Source organism: Polyodon spathula, chromosome 3 (genome assembly GCF_017654505.1).
Source record: "Polyodon spathula isolate WHYD16114869_AA chromosome 3, ASM1765450v1, whole genome shotgun sequence".
Lineage (NCBI taxonomy): Eukaryota > Metazoa > Chordata > Actinopteri > Acipenseriformes > Polyodontidae > Polyodon > Polyodon spathula.
The window spans coordinates 66757312-66784069 of record NC_054536.1 but is presented as its reverse complement, the minus strand read 5'-3'; the positions used below and the strand labels follow the sequence as shown (position 1 = coordinate 66784069).

At 37.7% G+C, this 26758-nt stretch overlaps 1 protein-coding gene and 1 non-coding gene across 2 annotated transcripts; one reads left to right on the top strand and one right to left on the bottom strand.

Annotated features, from left to right (window-relative positions):
* Positions 1-342: 342 nt before the first annotated feature.
* On the bottom strand, positions 343-26093 carry LOC121313333 (potassium voltage-gated channel subfamily G member 2-like). The gene is made up of 3 exons (XM_041245743.1): positions 25763-26093; positions 22099-22950; positions 343-1900 (listed from the first exon to the last, which is right to left on the bottom strand). Exons 2-3 carry the CDS (start codon positions 22858-22860, stop codon positions 1088-1090), a joined length of 1575 nt encoding a protein of 524 aa, XP_041101677.1. The 5' UTR covers positions 22861-22950; positions 25763-26093; the 3' UTR covers positions 343-1087.
* Positions 4172-4298, top strand: LOC121313725. The gene has a single exon (XR_005950035.1). It is a non-coding gene; the product is annotated as a U6atac minor spliceosomal RNA (small nuclear RNA).
* Positions 26094-26758: the final 665 nt, after the last annotated feature.

Here is a 26758-nt window from a genome sequence, read left to right as displayed (position 1 = left end):
TATAATATTTATTTTTTATAGACTACACGCCAACAGTTCATGACAATTTCATTTTACACTACCTTCTGAATAATAATAAAAAAAGAAATCATGGATATCCTGCGTCTTATCTTATCAGATAAGAAACAGCAATGCTTGTACTGTAACTTCTGAGAAAAAAACAAGCAACGTCCATATATAAATAAACACATCGTTTATAACATTACTTACCTTTGTTATTTAAAAAAATGTAAATAAATATGTTGCACTTGTGTATGCAAAACATTGTATATATTATATATATATATATATATATATATATATATATATATATATATATATATATATATATATTATAAATGTAAGTACAGGTTAAAAAAAAAAAAATCGGTTACTTCCAATATTTGGCGGGGCGTTGCAAAAATAAATCTGGCAGCGCTGACCAGGACCAGGCAGACACAAACACACACAGCACCAGAGGGAGAGAGAGAGAAGCGAAAGGACGTGCAGAGTGAGGGTGAAACACGAGCCGTAATACCGGTTAGCGTTTGAATTTTTATTGTTGTCAAGTCATTTTCATAAAGTCTCAAGTCAGTTCGTTCAAGTCAAGTCTCAAGTACCAAAAGAAGTGACAGAGTCAACAACTCTGTAGATTGCAGTAGAAATTCCAATAGAGAATTTAACCTACAAGGGGGAAAGAATCCTTTAAAAGTATGATTTGTTTGCCCAACACTAGCTTTCTACAAAGCTGTTTAGCCAATCCTATGTAAACAGAGATATTAAACTTGATATTGCTAGGAAATGCCCCTAGCATGCAATAGAATAAATGTGTTCCTCTGTAAAATTATGTATCAAGTCCAAAATAGCAGATTATATTTATCTTCCAAATTGATATATAAATAAAACTGTGCAGACGGGTATAAAACAGATTTTAACCACATGATAAATGCTTTTCTGTTTTTCATCTTCCCTTACTGCAGCTATAAAAAAAAAAATATCCAAGCAAAGTATTCTCCAGTAAAGTGCTCCATTATGTTCTGAAAGGTATATCTTAAGGAACATTTTACTGTTCAAGAATATAATTCAAACGATTGCCACCTTTGTCTCGTTAGGTCTTTGGTTGGGCCTTGTCCTTATGCACAGCTGCTGACATGGATTTCCTGGGAAGTGAAGACTCTATAATCCCCACTGGAAAGGAGCTGTCTGTTTCCTGGGAGTCGTCACTGTTCTGGGATTTGAAATGGTCCTCAGGCTTCTGCCTGGCAGCTCTGTGCTGCTGCTCTTTAAGCTCCAGGTAGGACCGGGAGAATGTATGAAAGATAGAGGTCACAGGGAAGGCCATAAGCAGAATGCCGCTTAGGATGCTGCTAAGTGCCACCACTTGCCCAGGGATGCTGCGGGGGACCATGTCACCATAACCAACAGTTGTCATGGAGATGACGGCCCACCAGTAGCTGCCGGGGATGCTAGTGAATTCCTGCTTTGCCCCCATCTCACTCTCAGCCAGGAAAACCAAGGGAGAGAAGAGCGCCATGGCAACACACAGGAAGAGGACAAGAAGCCCAAATTCCCGGGTGCACCGGCGCACTGTGAGGCCTAGAGTCTGGAGGCCCAGAGAGTGACGAGCTAGTCTCATCACATAGAGGATCCTGAGGGCCCGTAGCACGCGAAGGACCAGGCCCACCTTCTCCAGGTAGCTGTTCCCAGATCCACCAGGCTTCTTCCCTACAGAGAAGGAGTCCACAATCAGGGTAACGTAGTATGGGAGGATGGCCATGACATCAATAATGTTGAGAGGGGTCCTCAGGAAAATGCATTTACTCTGTGACTGGATAAAACGCAGCATGAACTCCAGAGAAAACCAAGCCACACAAACCGTCTCCAGAATGAAGATGTTGTAACACTTCTGGGAGCATTCTCCCTAAAACAAACAAACAAAAAAAAAAAATTACCGTTAGCATTCACCCTATCTATAGTAACAAATATATCAACAGGAGCTCTTGTGTGGTATGTGTGTTTGTGACTCATTCTAATTTAATAACATTGTTATAATAACAAAATGAATTATTTATAAACTATGAAAAAGGCAAGATCATCAGTCATTGAGAATGAGGAATGATTTCAAACTGTAACAAGGGTTTTAATAACTGGTGTGTTTTTCTTCATAGCTTCATCTTGCACTACACCCACAAGCTGCCAAATGTCTTCCTCATCATAAAGCTAGGTTCACATCTTTTTTTGTTGTTTGTTCTTGTTCTGAATCAAAATTCCACCAAATCAATGCACACGGGAGACCAAGAACATTCTGAAACCATATGTCAAATATATGAAATACAATAACCACCCAGTCAATATAGTTAATTAATCAATATGTGCATCCAACATACAATACATGCATCCTTTACTCCAAATTGGGAAAACTCCAGTTCTTTAGGAATCATCAGCATTTTAGAAAGATGGGAGTGGGAAGATTAGGACCTAGGTCACATTTAATACTGTTGTGTCATCACTGGATAGAGGTGGGGTTACCATGATGAAGACTGGCGATGAGTGGGAGAAGGGTGGTCAAGGCTCTGATGATCTAAAGGTGGTCGGTAGCTTCTGAAATAAGGCCCATATTCATAAAACGTACCGTCTCCTTTATCGTGCCATTAAAAGTGTTTAATATGATATTTCATCGGGTGATGCATAAACGTCAATAACATACATTATTTGTAACATTTAATTGCATTGTTAAGTCGTCTGAACGGCTACTTACTGAACTGGTTGGAAAACACGAGTCATATTTGTAGTCTATTCGTTGCCCTAAGAAAATGCCAGGCTTCGATGTGCTTGTATGGACTATACATCAAGAAGAGTGAGATATCTTGGAACATGATCCAGAAGAGTGAGAAGACCCTGCATTTCTGTTTATAATCTGACGTTCATCTTGCCAGTGCTTCTGGCAGTATATGAACTCCCTTATTACAGTACCAACTGCATTAACCCTATCAGCTGTCTCTTACCATCTTTTTATAGTACCAACCTGTGGAAGGGTGGTGGGCAATTCACTGATACGGAGACAGAACTTTATTTGTAACGCCGCTCAGGCACACTGATTTATTTAAACCCGCAGAGGGCGCTGTTGTTCGTGGCTTGAGTACCGGCAACGGTAAACAAGACCACGGTTATATCAATCCAGGTACACAGTCCAATGCAGGTGATTTCACAAAGAACAAAAGTCGAAAGAAAAAAGGAAAATAAAACGCAGTAATAAAACTACAAAACAAAGGTGCTGCACTCTACAGCGTTCACCCCGACCGCCGCTACTCGTACAGCCAGGGTCTCTGTCCAATGCTCATGCGTTCCCTCACTATCCTAAACAATAATCAGGGTCTGCCCAAGTGTTTCCCCACTGCAAAAATAATCTTTACTTTCTTTTTTCTTTGATTATTTATTTATTTATTTAACTAATTCTTCTCCGGCCATGCTTGGTCCGGCAGCACAGCTTCCACCAGCTGGCTGGCTCGTTTCGGCTGAGAGGGTACAGACTGAGGGAACCCCAGAGCGTCATTTTATTGGTGCAGCAACCCCCCCAAGCCCGCCCCTCAGCCACTCAGAGAGGGGGAAAGCCCATCACCTTTCCCACCTCTCCGTGTCAATGCCGTGACTTACAGGCAGATATTGTAGGGCAGCTGCCCTCTTCCTGCAGCACTATGAATGCACCCAGAGAGTCAGCGTAGGTTCCACAATCACATTAACCCAATCAGCTATCTTCTCCCACCTTTTTTCAGCCAGAGAACCATATATTTCTGAACAGCTGATCTACTGCATTTGCATTATCCAAAGAGACCCATTGAAAAACAAACGACTGGATGAAAATGAACCCAACAACAGATACAAGTAGCCTACTAAATCACTAAAATTAAGAACACGCTTAAAAGAGGGCATATAAACATACTCTACAGAGTTTAAACAAACTGCGATCGATTGGTTGGAAAAGGGCAAGAAGCTTTCAGAAATATTGCTGGACTCCACTGGTTCGAAATGCAAGATCTGGATGACAATATTCTGAAGTTGAAGTATTTAATTGCTTTTGCAAAGAAAAGAAAGTTTGACACATGCCAAAAGAAAACAACAACAACAATAATACGACGACTATTACTACGACGACTGTTACTACGACGACTATTACTACGACGACTATTACTATGACTACTATGAAACGAGAGAAGGTTAGCACTCCCCTTGACAAGGATGCAAGAGGTCTTAGTGGCCTTCAGCACAGATAAGGTTAAGGCTTTGCCACTTACTTTGTAACATCTCTAACCAAGTTTTGTACTAAATAGGACTTCAACTAATAATAATAGGTTGGCTAAGGGTTACTTGTAACAACCCGTATGCTCTACAGTTTTCTATGTGCATTTAAAAATAATTTATTTCTATAGTGTGTTCAGTATATGTAAGGTATTGTATAGTATCATAATGTGTTAATGCGGCAACATGATCTGTTTTGTGTACTCAGTAGGCTAGCATGATTTGTTTTGTGTTACCGGTAGCCTATAGGCCAAAGTAAAAAGAAAGTGCGCTAGGTTACTGGATTTTATTACTGTGTTGTACGTATGGCCAAGAATTTTGCATCAACTAGAATTTTAAGATTGAGACATAATTCAAAATAATAATAATAAAAAAACATACAAACCTATTGGATTTTTTATTTAACATCATGTAGCCAAAGAAATTACAAAATGATATTGCAAAAGTCTACCGGAAGCCAGCATAGTAGACTTTTGCAATATATTTCTAAATGTCCAATTAACGTAGCATTATTCAACAGGTTTCATTGACTTTATAAAGCAAAATGTGTTAATCCTATAGAATGATGCAAAACGTTTTGCCTTAGCTGTATATGCCTAATTTGCAGATTTATATTTTTACACAGGCTAATGTAATGTGCGCAGAGAATGCACTAATGTTATTTCAGTGGAATGATTTATGCATTTAAAATAAAGCAAGCACTATAAATATGTCTTTTAACTTAACATCTTAATATTTCAGACAACCTGTCTCCAGTCCCGTAGCCTTGATGGGGCAGTGTAACCTGGGGTGCGTTAATAAGCAGAGTGCTCTACATCGTTACGAGGCACTATCTCTTGAACAACCTGCACGCCACAGCTGACTTGCTGGAGGTTCGAAACGGCTAACCTGCATTATCAGTGCGGTGGCTGCAAATGTATTATTTTCTAGGGGGGCACAGAATCCAGGATTCGGTTTCGGATTCGGCCCGAATACCTACTTTTTAAGCATGGTTCAGATTCGGCTGAATAATTTAATTTTAACCCCCCCCCCCCCAGTATGTGAAGTTCTTTAACTAAAAGACACAAATCCAGTATTGAAATCTGTTGTATTTAATAATAAGAACACTTTTGATGAACTCTGTCGCAGCTCTCAACACCCTAAATTACTGGTGGCGCACACACTAAACACGTCATTCAGACACTGAATGCGAACATCCCCGTATACAATATGCTTTAGTAAATTAAATTACGTCATTGTAATGTGCCAATACAAGTTGAACCATTTGGGAACAGCTGTGTTTTATTAAAGATATTTTTTAAAACTATTTCGTAGCCAGGTCACTCACGGTAATTTTTTCCTCATAGCTTTCAGATCAGGTGACACCGGTTGAAATGTCATTAAATAAAATAGAGGGTTAGGCAAAGATGCAGCTCTCCTTTCTTGTAAAGGTAAATGGTTATATATTTTGTCGTTTCTTTTGTGGGAGGAGGGGGCAAGCGGTAAATTGTGTAAGTTTTAAACTGAAACCGGATTCAAGGATATATTTCCATTCAGTAATAAAAATACTATTAACTAGAAGGCTCGAAACTATAGTTTGTGCGCGTCCCTTGTTTAGTAGCTGCCAGTCTGTTTTGAACAGTTTCCTTCAGTTTTCTTGAAGTTTTTTTTGATTCGGTATTCGGTTTGGTATTCGGCCGAATCTTTTGAGATGGATTCGGTATTCGGCCGAATCACAAAAACTTGGATTCAGTGCATCCCTAATTTTATCAAATATGGAGCTGTATGACCAACACACGTGCGATAATTAATATTTTTGTTGTCATTTTAGCTTTTTAAAACAGATTGTAGTATTTTTTTTTTTTTAAAGTGACAAATAGAAAATGAAACACAGACTATTTATTACTTGACAAATCTGACCTGTGCCTCAAGATGTTAAACCAAAATAGGTGTCAGTAACTTTATTACAAAAATACATTAGTAGTATTTTTTTTTTAATTATACAAAAATTGCTTGATTAAAGCAACTCTTTTAATACAAAGCAGTTTCTTGCCTGTTATTGTGAAACTGCTTGCTCCTCACAGACCCGTTCAATAACTGGTAACGCATGTTACGGGGCGCCACGAGAGAGTGCTCTGCCTATTGAACGCACCCCAGACAGTGTATGCAATTGACAGCTTAAGTTAGATACAATCTCTCAGTAGCAACCCGTGACAGTAAATCACATCTAAACCCATTACTGGCCGATAAAATAACCAGGCAGTAGTTTTATAAATCACTTGTTAAATACTGCCCGGTAATTTTTCTTAATGGCCGGAAATTACCGCCGTCTTTTATGAATATAGCCCCTAGCATTGTAATACCCTCTATCCTGTTTCTGTAAGACTTGAAACAGAACAACTGTGCTTTAGGAATTAGCCCCTCTCTCATCTTGTAGTGCATACCAACTTTTACCCAGTACACAACCTTATATTTTGCAATATATTACAACGGATTACAAGAATGCTACCACCTGAATCAGAATTGTTTTATGAACATGCAATACTCTTCTGTGGTAGAAGCCATTAAATACAACCAATGCAATAACAAGAACTTTCTGATGGTTTTATGCCTGGCTACTCAACCCAAACCCGACGGGACTCGACTATATCGGGCCGGTGTATATTTTATGTCAAGCACTTGGGCTCCATCGGGTCGGGCCAGCTCAGTGTTTTATAAATAAATGCATTATTACATTTCAGCAGGTGTTTTTTTCTTTCTCTTGCAAATTAGTTACGACTTAACATGGATCCCACGTGAGCAAAGCGTTCTCGTGTTTATGCTGTAAAAAATACAGCTAAAAAGTGATTCTGCATTATTAAGTATGTTGGATGTTGATATAAAAAGAAAGCTGTTTACTGGAGAATGTTTAGCAGTGGAAAGGGTAAATATTCTGTTTGGAAACATTTCAAAGTTGTTGTTTTCCACGATAGTAAAAGTTCAAGTGGATATGTACAGTGCAAATCTTGCAAACTTTTACTTAAATATGACAGCAAAAAGACGGGAAATTCATCTTTGCAGCGGCACACTGAAAACGCGTGTACTCACCCTGCAGCAGGGCCAAGTCAGTTGTGCATGGTAATTCCGTGGTTTGAGAAACATAAATGACATTGTTTTCACCAGTTTTGGCGTCCTCCAGTGGAAACTGTTGTTAAAACTCTGGCATTGAGTTTAAAGTCTGGTGTGATATAGTGTCAAGTCATCGACATATAATTTGATGTTCAGTGTTAACTTTGCTGTTTTTAGCCAAGTTTATCCAAGCACGATGCTGTATGTCTGTATCTGAGACTACCAAGTAAAATGTTCATCTAACTGGATGCTTCATTGAGAATATTTGTTTTCTTTTTAATTTGCGTTTTGACTCAAATATGCTTTTTTTTATTTCAGTAGCATGTTTGATATTATTTATGACGATATTGGGGTGGGGTCAGGTCGGGTCGGGTATGAAAGAAATAAAAGATCTCGGTCTCGGTTGGGTTTGGATTGGCTGTGGTTGGGTTGAGAAAGCCAAAGCACTGTGTTTGATCGATATAGTGCACTACCCGGCAAGCTTGAGTCTGGTGCTTTCAGTTTGGTCTTCTTCCAAAGTTGATGTGACTGCTTACCGTGTATGAGGTTTCATTGTCAACAGTAGAGACTGGAAGCCTTGATTAGTTCATACATAAGGAAATGGGTGGGAGTTCCATGATGCCTTAGCAGGGTAGCACTCTACGGTAACAGAAAACTGCAGCTACTAGTTTCAGCTCTAACTAAGGAATTCAAGCATGCTGAGGTTGGAAACTGGAAATGACCCTGATGGAATAGCATGACGAGTGTGTAAGGGAGGTAGCACTTGGAGAAAGTGGGCAGCAAAAGATGTAGTGGAAGATGCAAAGGCTGCCCTCCACATCAATGATATCATGGTGCAAGTACAACAGAGAAGAGGAGGCCTTGGTCTCATTTCGGCTCTCCTGAGATGGCACAAAGCAGCTCCAGCTGAAAGGAGGAAGCTGGTAGTTACTGAAGTGCAAAAGCAGGAGGAGAGGATGAGGTGTGTCAAGGTGGTATCCTAGACTAAACAAATATGGAACAGCATAAGATTGGTTGGTGAGACCTGTGAACAGTGGACAAGAGGAGGATCAGCTTCCAATCAGGGCCACATATGATGTTCTTCCATCACTGCAGAACCTGAACGTGTGGGTAGGAGAGAACACTGCATGTCCTTTGTGTTCATCACTGGCTACCCTAAATCACAGTCTTACAGGATTGAGCCGGGCAGCTTCACTTGGCGTCATGCCAGGTACTGCGATGCCTGGCATTAGCACTGGAAGAACGGCATAAAAGTATCTACAGCTCAATGCCAATATCAGCAATAGCTGGCACACAGAGAACAACATTCTTCCACCCGGGAGTGTAACCAACAGTAATGGTTATTAGAACTAAGAGTCATCCGGGACAACTGGAGGCTGCTAGAGATTGGAGAATGCAGGCAGATGTTGGTCAGCATCTTATTTCCCAACCTGAGATTACTATGACTACCCTTTGACCTGACCTTGTCCTGTGTTCAATCTCAGCATGCCTTGTTCACCTGGTGGTGCTAATGGTGCCATGTTATGATTCCGTGGATCAGGCATACGAAAGAAACTGCAGTATGCTGAGTTAGCCACTGAGGTGGAACCACAGGTATGGAGAGTCCAGGTTTATCCTATAGAGGTGGTTTTTTGGGTATTCGTTGTGTACATCAGGACCCAGCTTCTCAGAGACACTGGGCTCAGTGGACAGGAATTGTGGCGTACAGTAAAGGCTCTATCCAAGGAGGCAGAGAGAAGTAGCAATTGGCAACAGGTATGTGAACTGGGCTGAGTTAGGTGGGGGGTAGAGGGAAGTGGTGTTGGGACACCAGCATCCCTGTCAAGCCTTAGCCTGCAAAGAGGATGATCCTTGGAGCCAGGCAAGACTTTGATGCTTTTTAACTGAGTAAATAGTACTAAATTAATAAATAGTTGGAAGCATATCATCTGTCATCTGAGTTTCTAAACTAAATGAATGATTTTGCACCATTTTCATATTGAACTTTATTTAAACATCTTATCAAAAGGTTTTACAAAATCCATTCTTTCCTGCATTTGCCAAGGCTTTGCCTCCTGTCACTAATTAATTCATATTTTAATTTACTTCTGGCAGTCTGCAATATTTACAAGCCCTTTCTATAATTAATTTCCTAAAATAGCAAATGGGCTCATACATATTTGAAGATATAATTACAAGTGATTATTTCCATATTAGTATGAAAAGTGCTACTGGTAGCTTAGCTAGCACAATGCCGTTATACAGCTGGATAACCTATTATTACCTAATTGACCACTTACAAGTCAGTCCTGTTTCTAGAATTGGGCCGATGGGTACCTGCAGTAGTTTTTTTTATTTTAAACCTGAAGATAATGTTTTCTGCTTTGGGTTAATGCATTGAAAACTGTATTGGGAGATATAGTCTTATATTTTTTATAAGACACTTTGTCTTACAGGACAGTATACTGTAGGGTGTACACAGATATTTGAGACAGAGTTGAAATGACCGATAAATAACAGCAACCCAACATACTTTTTGTTTATTATGGTCTGCCAATCAACACTTCCATGACAGAACAGTGTGTAGCCGTTAACACCATGTGTGTCTTATCCGGTACTTAACGTTTCTGTCAGAGGTCACTTCAGCACGCCTACTGCTTGTCACAATTTGTTGCACATAACTACAGGCTTGATCTGTCAAGTCTAGTTTTCTGATGTGATGGACACATTGGTCAGTGCACCCAGTATCAGACACCATTTAAACAGCTTTACCCCTCCTTTGTGTCAGGTTCAGTCAGTTTCTTAATATAATGAATTTGTTTTGCTGTTGAAGGGAATGTTATGAGGTGTCTGTGGTGTGTGAATGTTTTAAGTATGATTTACAAAGCTGGTGATGTGAGCCTTACCGATAGTGAAAATAAATTTCCGTGTAAACTATCATACTCTTGAGGTGATGAATGAGGTGCAATGTTTCAGTGCATACAGCTCACAAAACTCACACTTTCTGAAAGCTTTTAGGGAGACTATAAAACATAGTTAATGTAATAGAAGTACCCAAGCGATGCTATTCGCCTATCTGGCTGTGCTTCTCATTTATTACATGTTGTTTTGTATGTATTGAGGCAGACCAGTTGTTGTCTGTAATTTACAATATATGTTAACATACATCCCCCACCATGGCAGTAAATACAAAATTAGAGCTATCAGTACCACATACATGTACAAGTCTTTGGGCTGCAAGTCCTGACAATTTGGTATGGTATACTCCCCAACAAAGCTTGCTATATATGTAATCTTAAAATGTATTTTCTGGCGACATTTTGAGATATTCATGAATAATGATTAGGGGTCTACTTAAATTGCAGTAAATTTACGTATTTAGGTTATGGAATAAAATTGCTGAAAACTAGATTTTAGCAACCTAAATCAAAACAATGCAACACCGACTTTGTCCCACCCCCCAACTGTACAGTACAGATCAGTACACACTCATTAAAACAGGCTGATTAAAACATTGTTGTTATTTGACCAGTAAACAAGAATTTTAAACGCTTCGGAGTATTTCTTTGTAACTGATACTTGTCTAAGGATGTTTTGTTATTGTTAGGATTTCTTCTTCTTCTTCTTCTTCTTCTTCTTCTTCTTCTTCTTCTTCTTCTTCTTCTTCTTCTTCTTCTTCTTCTTCTTCTTCTTCCATCAACTTCAAACTGCTCCTGTTTGCACACGTGTAACCAATCAACATGAAACTTGGTAGATATCATCCTATGTTGATTACAGTTTAGATGCAAAAGAAATTCACTTCTGCCTCAACCAAGATGGCGGCCTGAAGCATTTCTTGGAAAAACTTTTCAAAATCTTTTTCTTGGGAGCCGATGACCCAATTGATCAGAAACTTTACATATGTCATCAGCAACCAAACCCACTTCAAGTTTGCAAAGCAGAAGCTGCTGCGAAAAATTTTACTATCAAAATGGCTGCCACAAATTTTACAGAAATGCGCCCTTAACAGCAAACTGTGTTTATTTGAAAGCCACTTGACCAACAAACTCCAAACTTGGTAGGAATCGGCCCAGTGACATCAAGAGAACAAAAGGAACAACATCCAGGACCCTATTAACAGTGGTGGCTAGAGAGCAAAAAGAAGGAGGTCATGATTGCTAGGGACTCCATATTGAGAAACACAGCAAGTTCAGTTGGCTGTCTGGACCCCTTTACTACAACAGTGTACTGCCTTCCAGGTGCCTTTGTCACACACATCACTGAGAACGTGGACAGGCTCCTAGAACGAACAGAACACGACCCAGTGGTAGTCGTCCACATCAGTACAAAGAATATTGGAAGAGATAGGCCAAAATCCTGCGAAACAAATTCAGAGAGCTAAGAAGGAAATTAAAAGACAAGACCAAAACTGTGGTATTTTCTGGAATACTGCTGGCACCTTGCAAAGGAGCATAAAGACAGCTGGAAATAGTTAATCAAAACGCATGGCTAAAAACATGGTGCACACAGGAAGGCTTCACCTATCTTGAACATTGGACCACATTCTACAACAAGTACTATCTATATAGGCGGGACAGGCTTCACTTAAATAAAAAGGGAACCAATCTACTCGGAGAAAGGACCTTCGTGGAGGTTCAGAAGCATTTAAACTAGAAATGAAGGTGGGAGAAATCAGCAAAAACACATAAGAGAGATCACATAAAAACAAGTGCAACAACTCAGGTTAGGCAGCCATTAAATGTATTTATCTAAATGCTAGAAGTCTCAGAAACAAAATGTTAGAACTTGAAACTACTGCACTAACAATTAACTATGATGTGATAGGTGTTACAGAAACTTGGTTATCCGAGAGTGATGGAGACGAATATAATATTAGTGGGTATACACTGTATAGGAAAGACAGGCAGGACAAAATAGGCAGAGTAGCGTTATACATCAAATATAGTGTTGAAGCCCAGGTGTTAAATCTGGAAGAAAAAAACAATGCAGAATCAATATGGGTCAGAATAATGTAAAAATATTCAAAGGGCATAATAATAGGGGCATGCTATAGACCGCCCAATGACATTAGAAATGCGTGTAGCAAAGGAGAAGCTATATTAATGGGGGATTTCAACTTCCCTCATATACAATGGGAAAACCTTGTGGGGAGCACAACAGATGAAATTGAAATGGTCGAAATGACAAATAACTGCTTCCTTATGCAATTTGTCAAGGCACCGGCTAGAGGGGAGGCATGCCTTAATTTAGTCTTTTCAAATAACGAAGACAGAATAACTAAAACAGTGGTCAGAGAACCATTGGAAAACTCAGACCACAACATAGTCTCATTTTAAGTGTTTTTTTAAAACCCCAAAAGTAATGACTAAAGGTTTACAATTTTAGGAAGGAAAACTATGAAGGAATGAAACAGAGACTAACAGAAGTAGATTGGAGTAAAATAGAGAAAACATCCACGGAAAAAGGATGGCTGTTTTTTTTTTAAAATGTAGTACTAGAGGCGCAAAACAATTACATCCCAAAAGTAGACAAATCTAAATCTAAAACAAAATTGCCAAAATGGTTTAATAGATCAATTAAAAAAATATATTCAGAGAAAAAAGGCTACAAATGGCAAAATCATAGATGAAGAGAAAAAAATAGCAAATATATTAAATGATTAGTTTTCAAAAGATTTTACAAAGGAGGATACGGGCAACATGTCCCACATGTCGACCTGTTCCTATCCAGTTTTAAATAACTTTATTGTAACAGAGGCTCGTTTGCGCCCTTTAAAATAGCAGACCCAGACACAGAATGGTACTTTTAAAATAACAGACTGAGTACACAGGAAAGAACCCTAAAGAGTAAATGTCCAACCACTTGTTATGCATTGGTATTTTAAAAAGGTAATATTTGAGGTACCTCTGCACTTGCTTTTTAATAGAAATGAGTCAATTCTCTATACAGACACTATTTATTAAATATTAAACAATGTCCTTTGTTTTTGGTGGAACTCATCATATTTTTCCACCACCATTAAAATGACATCCTTTTAAATCAAAGGCTCTGAGAGAAGCCTGTAACCCTGCCTGGGAACTGGTCAGGGGTAGATTCATGCTGACTCTCCTGACAATGTATCTCCATTCTGTCACATATAACCACTCTGCTTGTTGCAATGTTGTAAAAGGCTGGACAGTATTTCTTGCAGTATTATCCAAGCGTTAGGACTATGTCCCGTCAGATTAAATGGTTTGCAAACTTGAAGCAAAATGGAATGTTCATTGATTGAACATCACCGTAAAATTGAAGAATACAGTTGTGCAACAACTAGAAGGACCCTGTGTCAAAGCATGTAGTCGGAGTTATTGAGTAGCCATATAATTTCTCTTTAATTTTTAATGAAGCCCTTATAAAACTGGAGTAGCATGGAGTAGCAATAAACTGCTCAAAATCTTTAATTTTATATAGCCCTTATCAAAGCTACCAAGCTGTTGTAGTTTTAAAATTATTGGATACTTGAGATTGCATTGCATATATTGTATAATGGAGCCTGATCAGATCTACACTGTAAAAAGGTTAGCAGATTGACTAGGCTAAGGACAACAGTATTCATATTCTGTGAGGAAGGGGTTAATGTGTATCACCTACAGATGGTACAAAAACCTTTGGATAGAATCGCAGGTGTGAGAAATTGTAATTATAAAGGGGAATGTGCACCAAGGGATTCTTCCAAGTCACTCACCTCCTGGAGACAGTCCTGCTGCGCACCTGGGTTATAATGTTTTTTGCCTAGACAGAGTCAGGATCACAGGACCTTTTAAAGATTTTAAAGTTGGACTAGAAGAGCTTGGCTTGCTGTGTAACGTCTTGTGATGCTTGCACACAATAAAACTATAAGTGATCAAGCTGTATTGTTTTGTATCACGATCCAGAAACTTACAGTAATCTAATCTGCTGACAATGATCTAACTTGCAACCTTAAAGTACTGAGAATCAATATGACAACAGCATAGTGAATTTAATATACTTAAAGTGCTGTAAATCTTTTTTTTTTTTTTAAGTGCTGTAAATCTGCAGGCTTTCTTGGGAGGAAAACTGATGCATGCTTCAAATCCTTGTTGTAAATCTCTTTTTAATGGCTTCAAATTAAAGCATTTCATTGCATGAACTAGAAACAAATGAGAATATGGTAATTAATATGAAGTTAACTGCAGAATACAGATCAGGTGAAACTACTGTAGAGCGTCTGTATTCTGTTGTATTTATGTATTCCTCAATTCAAAGTTTAGGGACATGTGTCAAAGTTGCAGATTCATCCACTGATAAAGGTTCTTGGAATATAGGAATGCAGGATGGCTCATCATTTGTTAAGTGGCGTTACAACCAGAAATTGAAGCTGTCTAGCAAAGAAAGAACTGTAGGCTTGGATAGGAGCAGACCGATATTCCCTCAGATAATTTTTAAAGTGAAAAAAAATGTATGAGAGTAATAATATATATATATTTAAAAATCCACTATATTAACATGGTGAGAAATAGTAATGGTACTGAACTAATGTTCAGTAAAAAAAAAAAATCTAAATATTACTGTACTACTTTTAAGTTATTGCATGAGTAGTGCTTGAAAAAAACAATTGGTCAATGATCAGTAAATGATGCAGAAAAACAAATTGAACTACAAGAAGTCATGTTAAATGTTCTATTAAATAAATAATAATATTTATTAATAAAATGTATAATAATAATAATAATAATATTTATGATACAATGTAATAATGCCTTACAAATCTGTTAGATTAAATGTATCTTAAATTTGCTAAACAAATTGGGCTTGAATTATGTTGAAGTCATTCCATATGAAATCCATCTCCAAAAACCTCGACCTCCTTTCATGTGGATAAAAATTGAATAAAAAATGAGTGACATCCTGTTTATGAGGTACAGCTTATCAAAGTTGACCCATTTTGGACCCACCACCCAACCTTTCCATGGTCATAACTTCCTCCATAATTGACAGACAGGTAGTTTTGCTGTCATTTAAAGCTCCCGAATAGCACTATCTTCTCATTCTATGGAAAGTTCTGTGAAGTGTAAGATAAAAAACCTGGGTGATTCTGAGACCTTTGACCTCACCCTGGTCAAATCGCATAACCTTGGTGTTTTGTCAGTGTTTGACAGATTGTAGCCTAGACCCTTATCTGCATTTCCTGCAAGTTTCATTTTGTGCCTGCCATTGGTTGAGGCACAGCACAGACTTGAATGCAGTGTCAAGTGAATCTTCTAAGCAATTAAACATAAATATTTAGTTGTAATCAAGTATCTCACCTGTTAAATTGAAGCTGCAGTGAACTGGTGCAGCTGTAACAGAGTCATGTTAACTAATGAACCAATTTGGCCTGTTAATAGATGTGACTAAAGTGTAGCACAGGTGAATTAAATACAAATCAATACTGAAAGAAAACCCAACTACAACTCAACTAAGGTGTGCCCTTAAACCTGGCACTCTTCCAAAAAACATGTATATATTATACTTATCAGTTTAACATTCTTGACATTAAATGTGTAGAGCTAAAATTCTTGCTGTTTTACAGTTTATTTGATATTGCAGACAATTTGTTGCATAAATAGCAAGTACTTCCAATTACTTTCTTGGCGTTAAAGACATCAAAGCATGCTGTGACCCATTTGCAAAGCATTGTTGAGAATCAGATCAAGGACCACCAGAAGCTGAACTTTGTGTATGGCCAGATGGAATGTTGCCCTTGTATGAAGTTGCTAGCCCATTGTCCTCCAGACCAAAACCAAACATCATCTTCAACACAAAGTGACCCCAAGGAGTCTGGTTCCAGAGAATCCAGCCCTCATGCTGTTCAAGACAAACAACCTGCAAGCAACAATATTTTTGAAGCTGAAAAACATGAGATTTCAAAAATAAACAAGGCCTTGGAGGCAATGCAAGAATCTCCACTAAAGAGAAGGATATTGCAACAAAAGCCAGTTTGCAGCATCCATACCAGATCTAGACTTGTACAGGTTTGCAAAAGACAACATTCCTGCTCTTGAAGTAGAATACTTCACGATAGCACAATGGCAAGCCGAGCAAGATTTTCTGGAGCAACGATTCCTCAAGGTAAGAACTGTGCCTGGCACACGGCACCTCCACTTCTTCCAACCAGTTTCCAAAGCAAAAGTCCTTGTACGCAAGTTCTCCCAGTCAATAAATCAAAGAGACAAATCAATCACAGTCGAAGAGGATGTCCCATCATTTGACCAAATGAATGGATATGTTGCTGTTCAGTATGACAGTCACTGGTGGTGTCTGCTGATCAGAAGAAACGGGAAGCTGAAATTTACTTCCTGCACCTGAATGACCAGCACGATCATTCTGTTTCCCACGCCGTCCAGATCAATTTATTGTAGATGTGGGGGATGTGCTGACATCAGTGGAGTGAACAACTGCAACAGGAAGGACATACACCCTGAGAGACAAGGAGGTGGCCAAAGCATCAAAAGCCTTGACAGAGTGGCTATGAAGGAGAAGGGCAACTTAAGCATAGGTGAATGGTAAATTGTGTTGCACGCACAAATATAAGGACAGAGACCTGAAAATGAAATATTGACATTTCCACCACTTCTAATAATACGTTTTCTTTTCCAGGCTCAATGATTCATTGGATTTGAACAGTGGTAATTACAGCTCCTGGAGAAGCATCACTTAAAATAACAAACATGCGCTGACAGAAGTACCACTGGTGGGGACAAAAATTAACGTGCACAATTCAGTTTTGATTTATATTTAAATCACCTATATTTGTTTGTTTTAGCCAATTGCATAAATAGAGCACCTTGGTTAATTCATTAATATATTTATACCTGTTACAGCTGCCCCAGTTCACTGCAGCTTCAGTTTAATAGGAGAGGAGAGTATACTCGATTGCAAATAAATGTTTTAGTTGAATTTATTTATTTATTTTATACAGGAATTTAACCCATCTCATTTACAAGGGGTCCTGTCAGCAAACATATGCAATAAAACAACACAATATAATGTGTGGTACTGTCGTAATCATTTTAGGAGTCATAAGCAAAGGACATTCACCTTGACATGTGCGGATCCTTAATCAGGATCAAAACATCTACCAGAGCCCCTAAACAATTTACAGAGATCACTTTTAAAGCATTTAAAAGGGAGACTACCAAATGTACTCCTTATATCATGGTTAAAAAAGTTAAAAGGTTTTGGGAGCCGATAGGCAAAGGACATTTTACCAGAAATGTGCCAACCAGGTTGGCAGAATGACAGGAATGCAAATTATAGTTGGTATCATACCTATTAACCAGAGCAGTTAAATAACAAGGCACCAATCCTTTAAGAAACTTAAACACAAAACAGTACCAATGATAAAGCCTTCGGTCTGTAAGTGAAAGCCAGCTTAATTTTACATGCATGTCGCAATGGTGAGTCAAGGTGGGGCATTCCAATACAAATCTGCAGCACGAGTTGTAAAATGTCTAGTTTGTGTAAAGACTGAGTAGAAGTAAGCCGGTAAATGTAATCCCCATAATCAATGACTGGGAGAATAGTAGTGGTCACCAATTTTGAACTGCTAGACTGAGAAAAGATCTTCCTATTTCTAAAAAGGAAGCCTAATTTAGATCTTACCTTTGCAATCAGTTTGACAATATGATGATTAAATGTAAGATGCTCATCAATCTATGTGCCTAAGTATTTATAATAAGGAACTTTCTTTATTATCTCACATTTCAGTGCATTTAATGTATATAATCGCTTCAACGATTCACCTGACACTCTGCATTCAACAAAATGAAACTTACAGGAAATGTAGATAAGGGTCTAGACTACAATCTATCATAAATGGTCAAAAATCCAAGGTTACGTTACCTGGGTGAGGTCAAAAGTCACATATTCACACAACTTTTTTTCTCTTGTATTTCACATCAATATATAATGAAAAGATAGTACTATTTGAGAGCTTTACAATGACACCAACACCTCAATCAGGCCTGCAATTCACAATGTAAACACTTTTTTTAGTTTTTTTTTTTTAATTGATTTCATATGGAATGACCTGTTTCTTCTATTCTATCCGCTCAAACATTAGTTCACAGTCAGCATTGTTTCTGTCTAGTTTGTGTATCATTTTTAATAAATCAATGTAGACATAAAATGGCTACAATGTAAAAAGAGAGATCTGAGGATTATAGTAATACTGTCCAACAGCACACCAAGGACTCAAATACACCTCAGGTGAATCTAATATTGTTTTGGGAGCCAAACTGCATGCATTTCAAATTAGAAACCAATCTGTGTAGCTATTTAAAGCTGCTTGTTAGTTTTCTGTACAGGTTGACACATAAAGCAAATGCAGCAGCTATAAATTCAATTTATTTTCAAAACAAAATTAATGATAACAGTTTAAATTGGGATCATTTGATTAAGACAGCGGTTGTCAGCTTCAGTCCTCTGGGACTCTGTTTCATGGACAAATCTGCATGGACTCTTAGTGTCTTGAGTGTTTTTTTTTTGTCTGCATTATCAGAATACAAACCTTATTCACAAAGCTCACAAAGGCTGTTTTGGTTTATTAAATACATTAGGACAGTCATAAAATGTGTACTTATAAAAGTGTATATGGTAAATTATCACAGCTTATATAATGCATTTATTTAACTTTATAGGTTTAACTATCGTTAGCTTTTCTATATTCTTTTTTTAAATGATTCTTTATCGTAATGATATACTATTTACTATGCCTGTGTTCTACCATGCTTTCACAATGATTTACTTGGTTTTACTATAATTGAATATGGTTTTATTTCAGGATAATGCAGTATACTTTTAGAAGGGTACTTTTGGTTATTAAATAACACAAACGTTAAAGTGAACAAGGTCCTATAATACAAATTGAAGACATGAAGTTCTTAATACAACTTTTTTTTTTTTTTAAGTAAGAAAAACAGGGGGGGGGGGGGGGGGGGGGGGGGGGGGGGGGGGGGGGGGGGGGGGGGGGGGGGGGGGGGGGGGGGGGAACAACAATGTCCAGACATTATTTTTGCTAAGAAGCTCTAGTAGCGAGACAGACATTATTTTTGCTAAGAAGCTCTAGTAAATCTCATTTTTACTGTTCAATCTTTTTCAAGTTACGTTTTTTGTAATAATAAACCCACACAATTGGACAGGTGTTTCAGCATAAAATATAGAATATTTACTAACTGAGCATTTCTTAATTACAAACACAAGAAGCACCAAATGGCAGAGCCAGTTCCAGTGGCATATCTACACAATGATGTACAGCACCTATAATTACAAAATGCAGCTTATTAAAGGGAAGTGCTAAACAAACACAAACAATAACACATATCTGCCAACAGTCCCTATATGGTCGGGACAGTCCGATGCATTGGAAGAAAGTTCTGATATTTACCCATAGAAAAAAAAAATTATTCTGCACAGTAGAGTTAGTGAAAATCACACGCTGTGCTCTTCGTGCGGCTGACACTTCTGCTGATCACTAACTTATACAAAGGGAAGAACAATTCATTGTGTCTATTTTTACTGTCACGATGGTCATGTCGTGTTGAGTTGAGGGGGAATATAGACACATGTATGCCTAAATTTAAGTATTAATATTTGGCGCAGTCATCTCTCCTGACCCCCTGTCAAGTTCACATTCACTTAACAATGTTTTTTTTTTCTTACTGTTAGCTAAAGTTAGCCATGGTGCAGTCATTGGGTCAAACTAATATGTTTGTGTAGTGAGAATTTATTGTAATTGTTTATAAATGTGGCCCATCCTCTGAATATCTTTCCATTATTTTATTTTAAAGATTTTAAAGACAAACCAATGCCAAACACAACAAGGTATAATACATATATAATGAATGAAAAAAAGTGGAGGGGCAAAATATATAATTCAACAACATTACGGGGGAGTTGGTTCCAGATGTAGATTTATTTTTCTATGTATTGAAAGCCAGCACTGGTATTCAATCACCTACAATACACCTGGCTGGACTGCTTACCAAATGAATACTCAAAAGCTTGCGTGTTGAACATAAATTGCCTTGCTTTTTTGTCATAATAACTTTTCCAATCTATTCCTGATGCTGATTTTGTTCGCTTCCGACGTGTAATCTCTGCAGTGAATTGTGGGATTGAAGTCTTTAACCTCTGCTTAAGCTCAACAAACAAATAAATCTCCCAGTACACAGTGCTAGGTAATTCAGTTGGAGTGATAAAACTTTTAAGGAAGGTATAAGGAAAGGTCAAGTGTACGTAACTAATGAGTGGCATTTCCTAATTTCATAACATATTGGTGAAAGGAAAATGCTTCCAAACAGCTTTTAAATTACTCAGTGAGGAAGGTCCTAGTCATTGATTGGTAATTGTGTAATTAATGGCAAACCAGAGAAAGGCAGCTGTTCTGTTTTTTTTTTTAATTAACACCTTTCAAAAGGCTTGTTTTGGTTTCAATTAAACCCTGCCAAGAAAAAAAAAAAAAAAAAAAAAAAAAAAAAACATAATAAAGGGAATTCATCAGATTCCCAAGTATCTGCACACCCCTAGTTCTCAATACAGTATATTACTACACTGAACTGACAATTTGACACAACTAACAGGTATGTCAGTAACATACATTCCTTGCCACTGCAGTAAATGAAAGAAAAGGTTGATGACTGTGAAGTGTATCATCAGTATGTACAGAGCAGTATGGATAGGAAATGGAAATGCATAGTTTAATGATAAGTGGAAAGACCTCAATTCATTAGGGTAAGCAAATATAGTGTTAGTATCATGGTAAAGAATTTCAAAATGACTGCTTTACAGCATGTGGAATACCTTATATATTTTTCCAAATCTATGTTATGTATGTATACTGTTTGTACCGTGTCTATCGTGTACTGTAATAATGGCCCTGGTAACCCTGCTTGTTATTTGTTCCTACTAAATGCATTTATAGCATTTTATGAATTTGACTGATTAATCAACGACATCTGTCTTATACATAATTATTTTTTTTAATTATTGTAACCTTTATCTGGTATCATCATTCATTGTAGATTGCATTATTGCCAACCCACATTAACACAAGTCCCGAATAAGGCAATACAATCACTTCCAACTGCAAACAGCATATATGTTGGTAGCTGTTCTAATAGCAGTTTAGATGGATCAAGAAGGCATGGGAGAGTAGGAAAATGATATAGTAGTTAATTACACATGGATTGCAATCTTCTGTTGAAGAGAGAGGAACTCTGCCTTGAAATTCTGAAATTATAGTTTTATGATTGAAATAGCAAAAACAGTCTTTGCAGTACAGTAAAGACCTAAATTGGCCTTTTATGCTTAATTCTCTATTGCCAAGCCAACAAGTCAACCATCTCTGGGCAACCAAAATCCTGGTCCTGTTGTATAATTAACCTGCACATTAAGATATTGAGACACCATGAGCCAAATTCATAAAGCACTTGCGGAAATATATACTGGTTGCAAAACATTAAAGGGTTAGAGTTAATGAAAAAAATCATCATACAAGTCAGGCACTTCCAAAAACAATGCCACCAGAAAACCCTCAAGAAAGTGTGTTAAGGAATGTACCATATCACAATAGATAAGCAGATCTACAATTTACAAATTGACAAATATGTAAAGAGATGTGTACAGATCCTCACTAAATACCTCTCATGGTGATATCCATGTAAAACAAGAGTGTGAAAGTGATTCTAAAAATAATACTTAATAATAATTGCCTACCCTTTCTTCTTCTTCTCTGAGGTCTGGCATTGTGCTGATGCACAGGGTCACAGCAGTGATGGTCACAAAGGTGACAGAGAGACAAGCAAAGATCTTCCCCGGGAGGCCTGAATGGGGGTTCTCCACCATGTCCCTGAGTTTCTTCATGTAGCCGCCCATCTGGACATCTTCCTGGAAGGCACTCTGTGGTTCTTCAATGACCGGAAAGACCTCCTCCTCCTCCCTCTTGGCCTCAGCATACTCCTCCTCTCTCTGGCGCAGTTTCCGCAGGCAGCACCACTCCAGGTTCTTCTCCTCAATGCCCCAGTAGAGGAGCTCCTCTTGGAAGGAGAGGGCACACATCTCCCGAAGGAGCCTGAGCTTCCCGGCTGCTAAGAAGGTCATGATGGTCCTGAAGGCACATGGATTACGGTCAAAGAAGAACTCGTTGCAGCTCATGTCGTAGTCATCGCAGATGTTCATTATCTCATCGTAGTTGTTGCAGGTTTTTAATTTCCCCAGCCTGGTTAAAGGAAACTCCTCCAATGTGGTCCAGGGAATCCTATACTTGATTCCCCCCACATTGATGATCACATGTCCTGTTCTGTTGTCTTCCAAGTGGGATATGCAGTAGAGGTCTTCCCCTTGACTGAGAAGCTTGGCTTTTTTGTAAAAGACCCCTTTCTTTGTGCGGATCTCATGCATGTTCTCAAGGGGGTTAAACGAGTAGGCTGAAAACTGCCGCTCCATGCTGCCGGATAACAGTGCCATTTCCTGATACATTTGTGCAACCGTTTTTTACCAGAACATCTTCAGGAAATTGTTTAGCCCAAGACTTTAGAGAAGTCACCCATTCAAAAGTAATTCTGTTATCTGCAATATAACAGAAAATGCATGTAAGGGGAAGATATTATGTTTTGCACAACAAATTAGAAGCAGGTCATTGGGTATAACCAAAAAAAGTTAAACATTTGGAAACATACAACTTTAAAATAAACTCCTTGTTGTTGAAGCTGACACCCTGGGTTGTTGAAGCTGACACCCTGGGATCCTTCAAGAAGCTGCTTGATGAGATTCTGGGATCAATAAGCTACTAACAACCAAACGAGCAAGATGGGCTGAATGGCCTCCTCTCGTTTGTAAACTTTCTTATATTCTTATGTTCTTATGTTCTTATGTACCTTTTGCGAGTATTAAATGTACATTGCATCTAAATAAGATCAATAAGCATTTGTATTCCCACAGAAAATTTCAGGATATATATATATATATACACACCCCCTATTAGCTTACATCAAGCTATGTTCACTAAAATGAAATACTTCCTAGTGTCATTGGTCATGTGTCAGTAGTTTCCATGCAAATGTAATTAAGTGTGGCCATGTATTCTTTCAAATTGTTCTGTACCAAGCTGTTCAAATTCTCGATCAACTAAAAAAACACATTTTTTGACACGGTGCAGAAAAACATTCAAAGCACTGACCTATTTAGAACTGAAGCAGACTTGTATTATACAGTATGTGGGGGGAGTAAGGCTGTTATAATTGGACTAGGGCTATGCTCTTGGCTGAAATGGCTGGTTTAGCCTTGAGACAACACTTCAAATATTGCGTTCTAGCATTTTTCTGATATACCTAGACACCTGATACAAAAAGTGCAGGAGTTGAGCATTTGTATTAAAAATCTTAAAATGTAATGTTTACTCATTGTAAAGCAATAGTATTTTGTGTCACAATACTGCCAATATGTCAGACTTTTTACCAGATACATCGAAATGCTTCTGTTAATTCCATTCAGCTGTCAAGGATAATGTATTGATAAGAGTGAATTAGTTAGATAATAGTCCTGTAAATATAATTGCAGTTGGTATATGTATGTTAGTGCTTACCATTAGACTGGTTTATACAAGGGTTATAGTGTACTCCATACACTAAATGGCTCTCGTATATCTTCAAAGTGGTATTACGACTGATGTGCAAATCAACCAAACATCAGTGGTGTTTTGACAATTAGTCCAAACAAAATGCAACTGAATGTGTTTTAGGAATGCATGAAATCTCTGTGTGGAATTTTAAAAAAACAACATATTTCTCATTCACACATTAGAAGTGTGGCTGTCAAAACAGTAGAATTTCATGTACAACTACCCCACCTATAAACATTTAAATTTACTATGATTTATTGTTTTTAATATGCTTTACCATACCTCACTTGGATAACCTGTTAGGTAAACTTTTATATAAGGGTATTTTCTTTAATGGATTTGAAATAAGTACAGTTATGTAGTGCCTAGTTACTAAGCAGTTATGCCAAGCAAATAATGCTCTACTGTTATACCATAATGTTATTTTATGTCACTAACTTAAATTTAAATGATATAAAAAGTGACAAGGCAACTGAAGTAAATATTGTGACAGCATTTAAGATACAGTTTTTTTTTTTTTTTTTATAAATTCGCAAATTAAAGAATAACTGTTTATGTTTACTATTACTGTGCAAAGCAATGTTACAGTTGGGAGAAATGTCTTTGTGCTGGGTTAAAAATAACAATAACGAAAGTTTTAAAAACTGAAATACTGTTACTTGGAACAGCCAGGTATCAATTTATTTAACTATTTGCTGTAAATTATACATATAAGGCATACTGTATATACATATGGTGAAAGCAATGTATCCCTCATTTAGTTCTAAATAAACGGAAAAACACTATAATCGATCACAATCTATAGAAAATGTTGTGTATGGTGAGGGAACTACAGATACAAATAAGTAAATATATTGGCTCTTTACCACTTATTCCACTGGTCAATTCTTTTGAAGCCACACGTTGCCCTTATTAGGATTACAAAGCTCCTCTACTTAAGGAGTAGAATACACTCGAAGCCCTCACTCAGATCTAAATAGTGCACATCTCACGGTTGTTACACAACAACCCACAAACACAATAGATGTACCTATAAAAATGTGCAAAAAATAACAATTTATTGAACATTGAACGCATATTGCACATATAAGAGGGTATTCCACATATTAACCTATTTTGGATTTAAATCAATCCTTGGAATATGTGACTTTCTTTCTTTCTTTCTTTACCTAGAACATATTACTGAAACACATTTTTCTACAAGCAAACAAACAAAAAAATCTCCCCTGAACCAAATGGTAATTCATAAACTGGTCGACACAATCTGGAACAAGTCGACGCAGTTCTAAAACAAGGCTGGTTTTACCCGAACTACTGTATTCTATAAGAGAGACTCTCGCAACGTAACTAAGGAAACATTATCATAGGCCTAATTGAGAACATGTGCACATTGTAGTATCTCGCTGTTCCTGTCCTTTTCTGCCACTGTTTTTCAAAAAAAAAAAAAAAAAAAAAAAAAAAAAAAAAAAAACTGAAATGGAAAATTCTGTTATAAAGCTAGGGTGAACTTGCTTTAGTTCACCAGCAGTTATGAATATACTGAATATTGCCTATATCTTAAGTATAACGGAATGTTAACGTTATAAGGACTTTTTTTTTTGTAACATCCTCGGTTTACACAACAATAAAGTTAGTGGAAATCTTATAAAACACTTTATACTTTCAAATGTAAATTCACTGTACCCAATGATGCACAGTAAAATGTACGCATTTTGTATTATTACAAAATCATTGGAATGAGTCACTCGTAATGCTTCTTACCTTTCCTTAGATACCGCCGTTCATTCTGAATAAACCCGCATTACTTGTTCAATAAGACCTCTTTAATACAAGAAGGCAATGCATTCATCAAGAAACGACCCATCCCGGATATCTGCAAAATGTGGGCATTTGGAGATGTCCAAGCAGTTATTTGTTTGTTTATTTATTCTAGGGGAGGTGTAAGTTGCTTTGTCGTGTGACGTCAGGTCCCTTTTCAGCCTTTTAAACGAAAGTTTCATAGAAGTAGTCTGCAGGTTGAAAGTTGTTTCTTTTAATGCACTAGTGGAAGAAAAAATAAACTGGTAAAGCAGTTTTGATTGTCATGGTTCAGAAAGAAGCTTTTTTGCGCGTGTGTCTTTTTTTTCTTTTTTTTTTTTTTTTTTTTTTTTTTTTACGAACGGATTAAGTTGTGCGAAGGAGGTGCACGCCAAGTCTGCATATTATCCTTTAAAAGCAGAACCTTCGCCAAGTCGCTTGAAGTTGTTGTGTTCAATCTCAGCTTCAGCAGTAGCTCCCAGCGTGTACAATCATAACCCTTCTAGATTAGAAGTTGCAGCACTTCAGAGACACGGTTTTCCAGGCTTGCGTTGCGGCTCAATACAAGGCAAACCATAAGCTTAGATGGAGACACGAAGGAAAATACTGGGTACGTGAAGTAACTGAGCGGCTCAGAGAGAGGACTGTTCAGCTCACGCAGATCACCGATTATATCTACTCTGCAGCGCTTTGAGCTGCTCGGGGGGAGTAGACGGAGCACACCGTTAAGTGGGTTCTTTCACCGAGCGGCTCACTTAACGCGCCCACTGGCAAACTGACAGCGCATGAGAGTATCCAAAACATGCTTTATGACGTGAGTTTGCCAATTATTTCAATAACACCTGCGTTTCCACTTATTTCTCTGATGCGTAAAGTGACAATGGGTGACAGTAAACTGCAATACTAGTGCACGCTTTTTTTTTCAGTGATGCAAATAGTAACCTACCGTTCTCCTTTTAA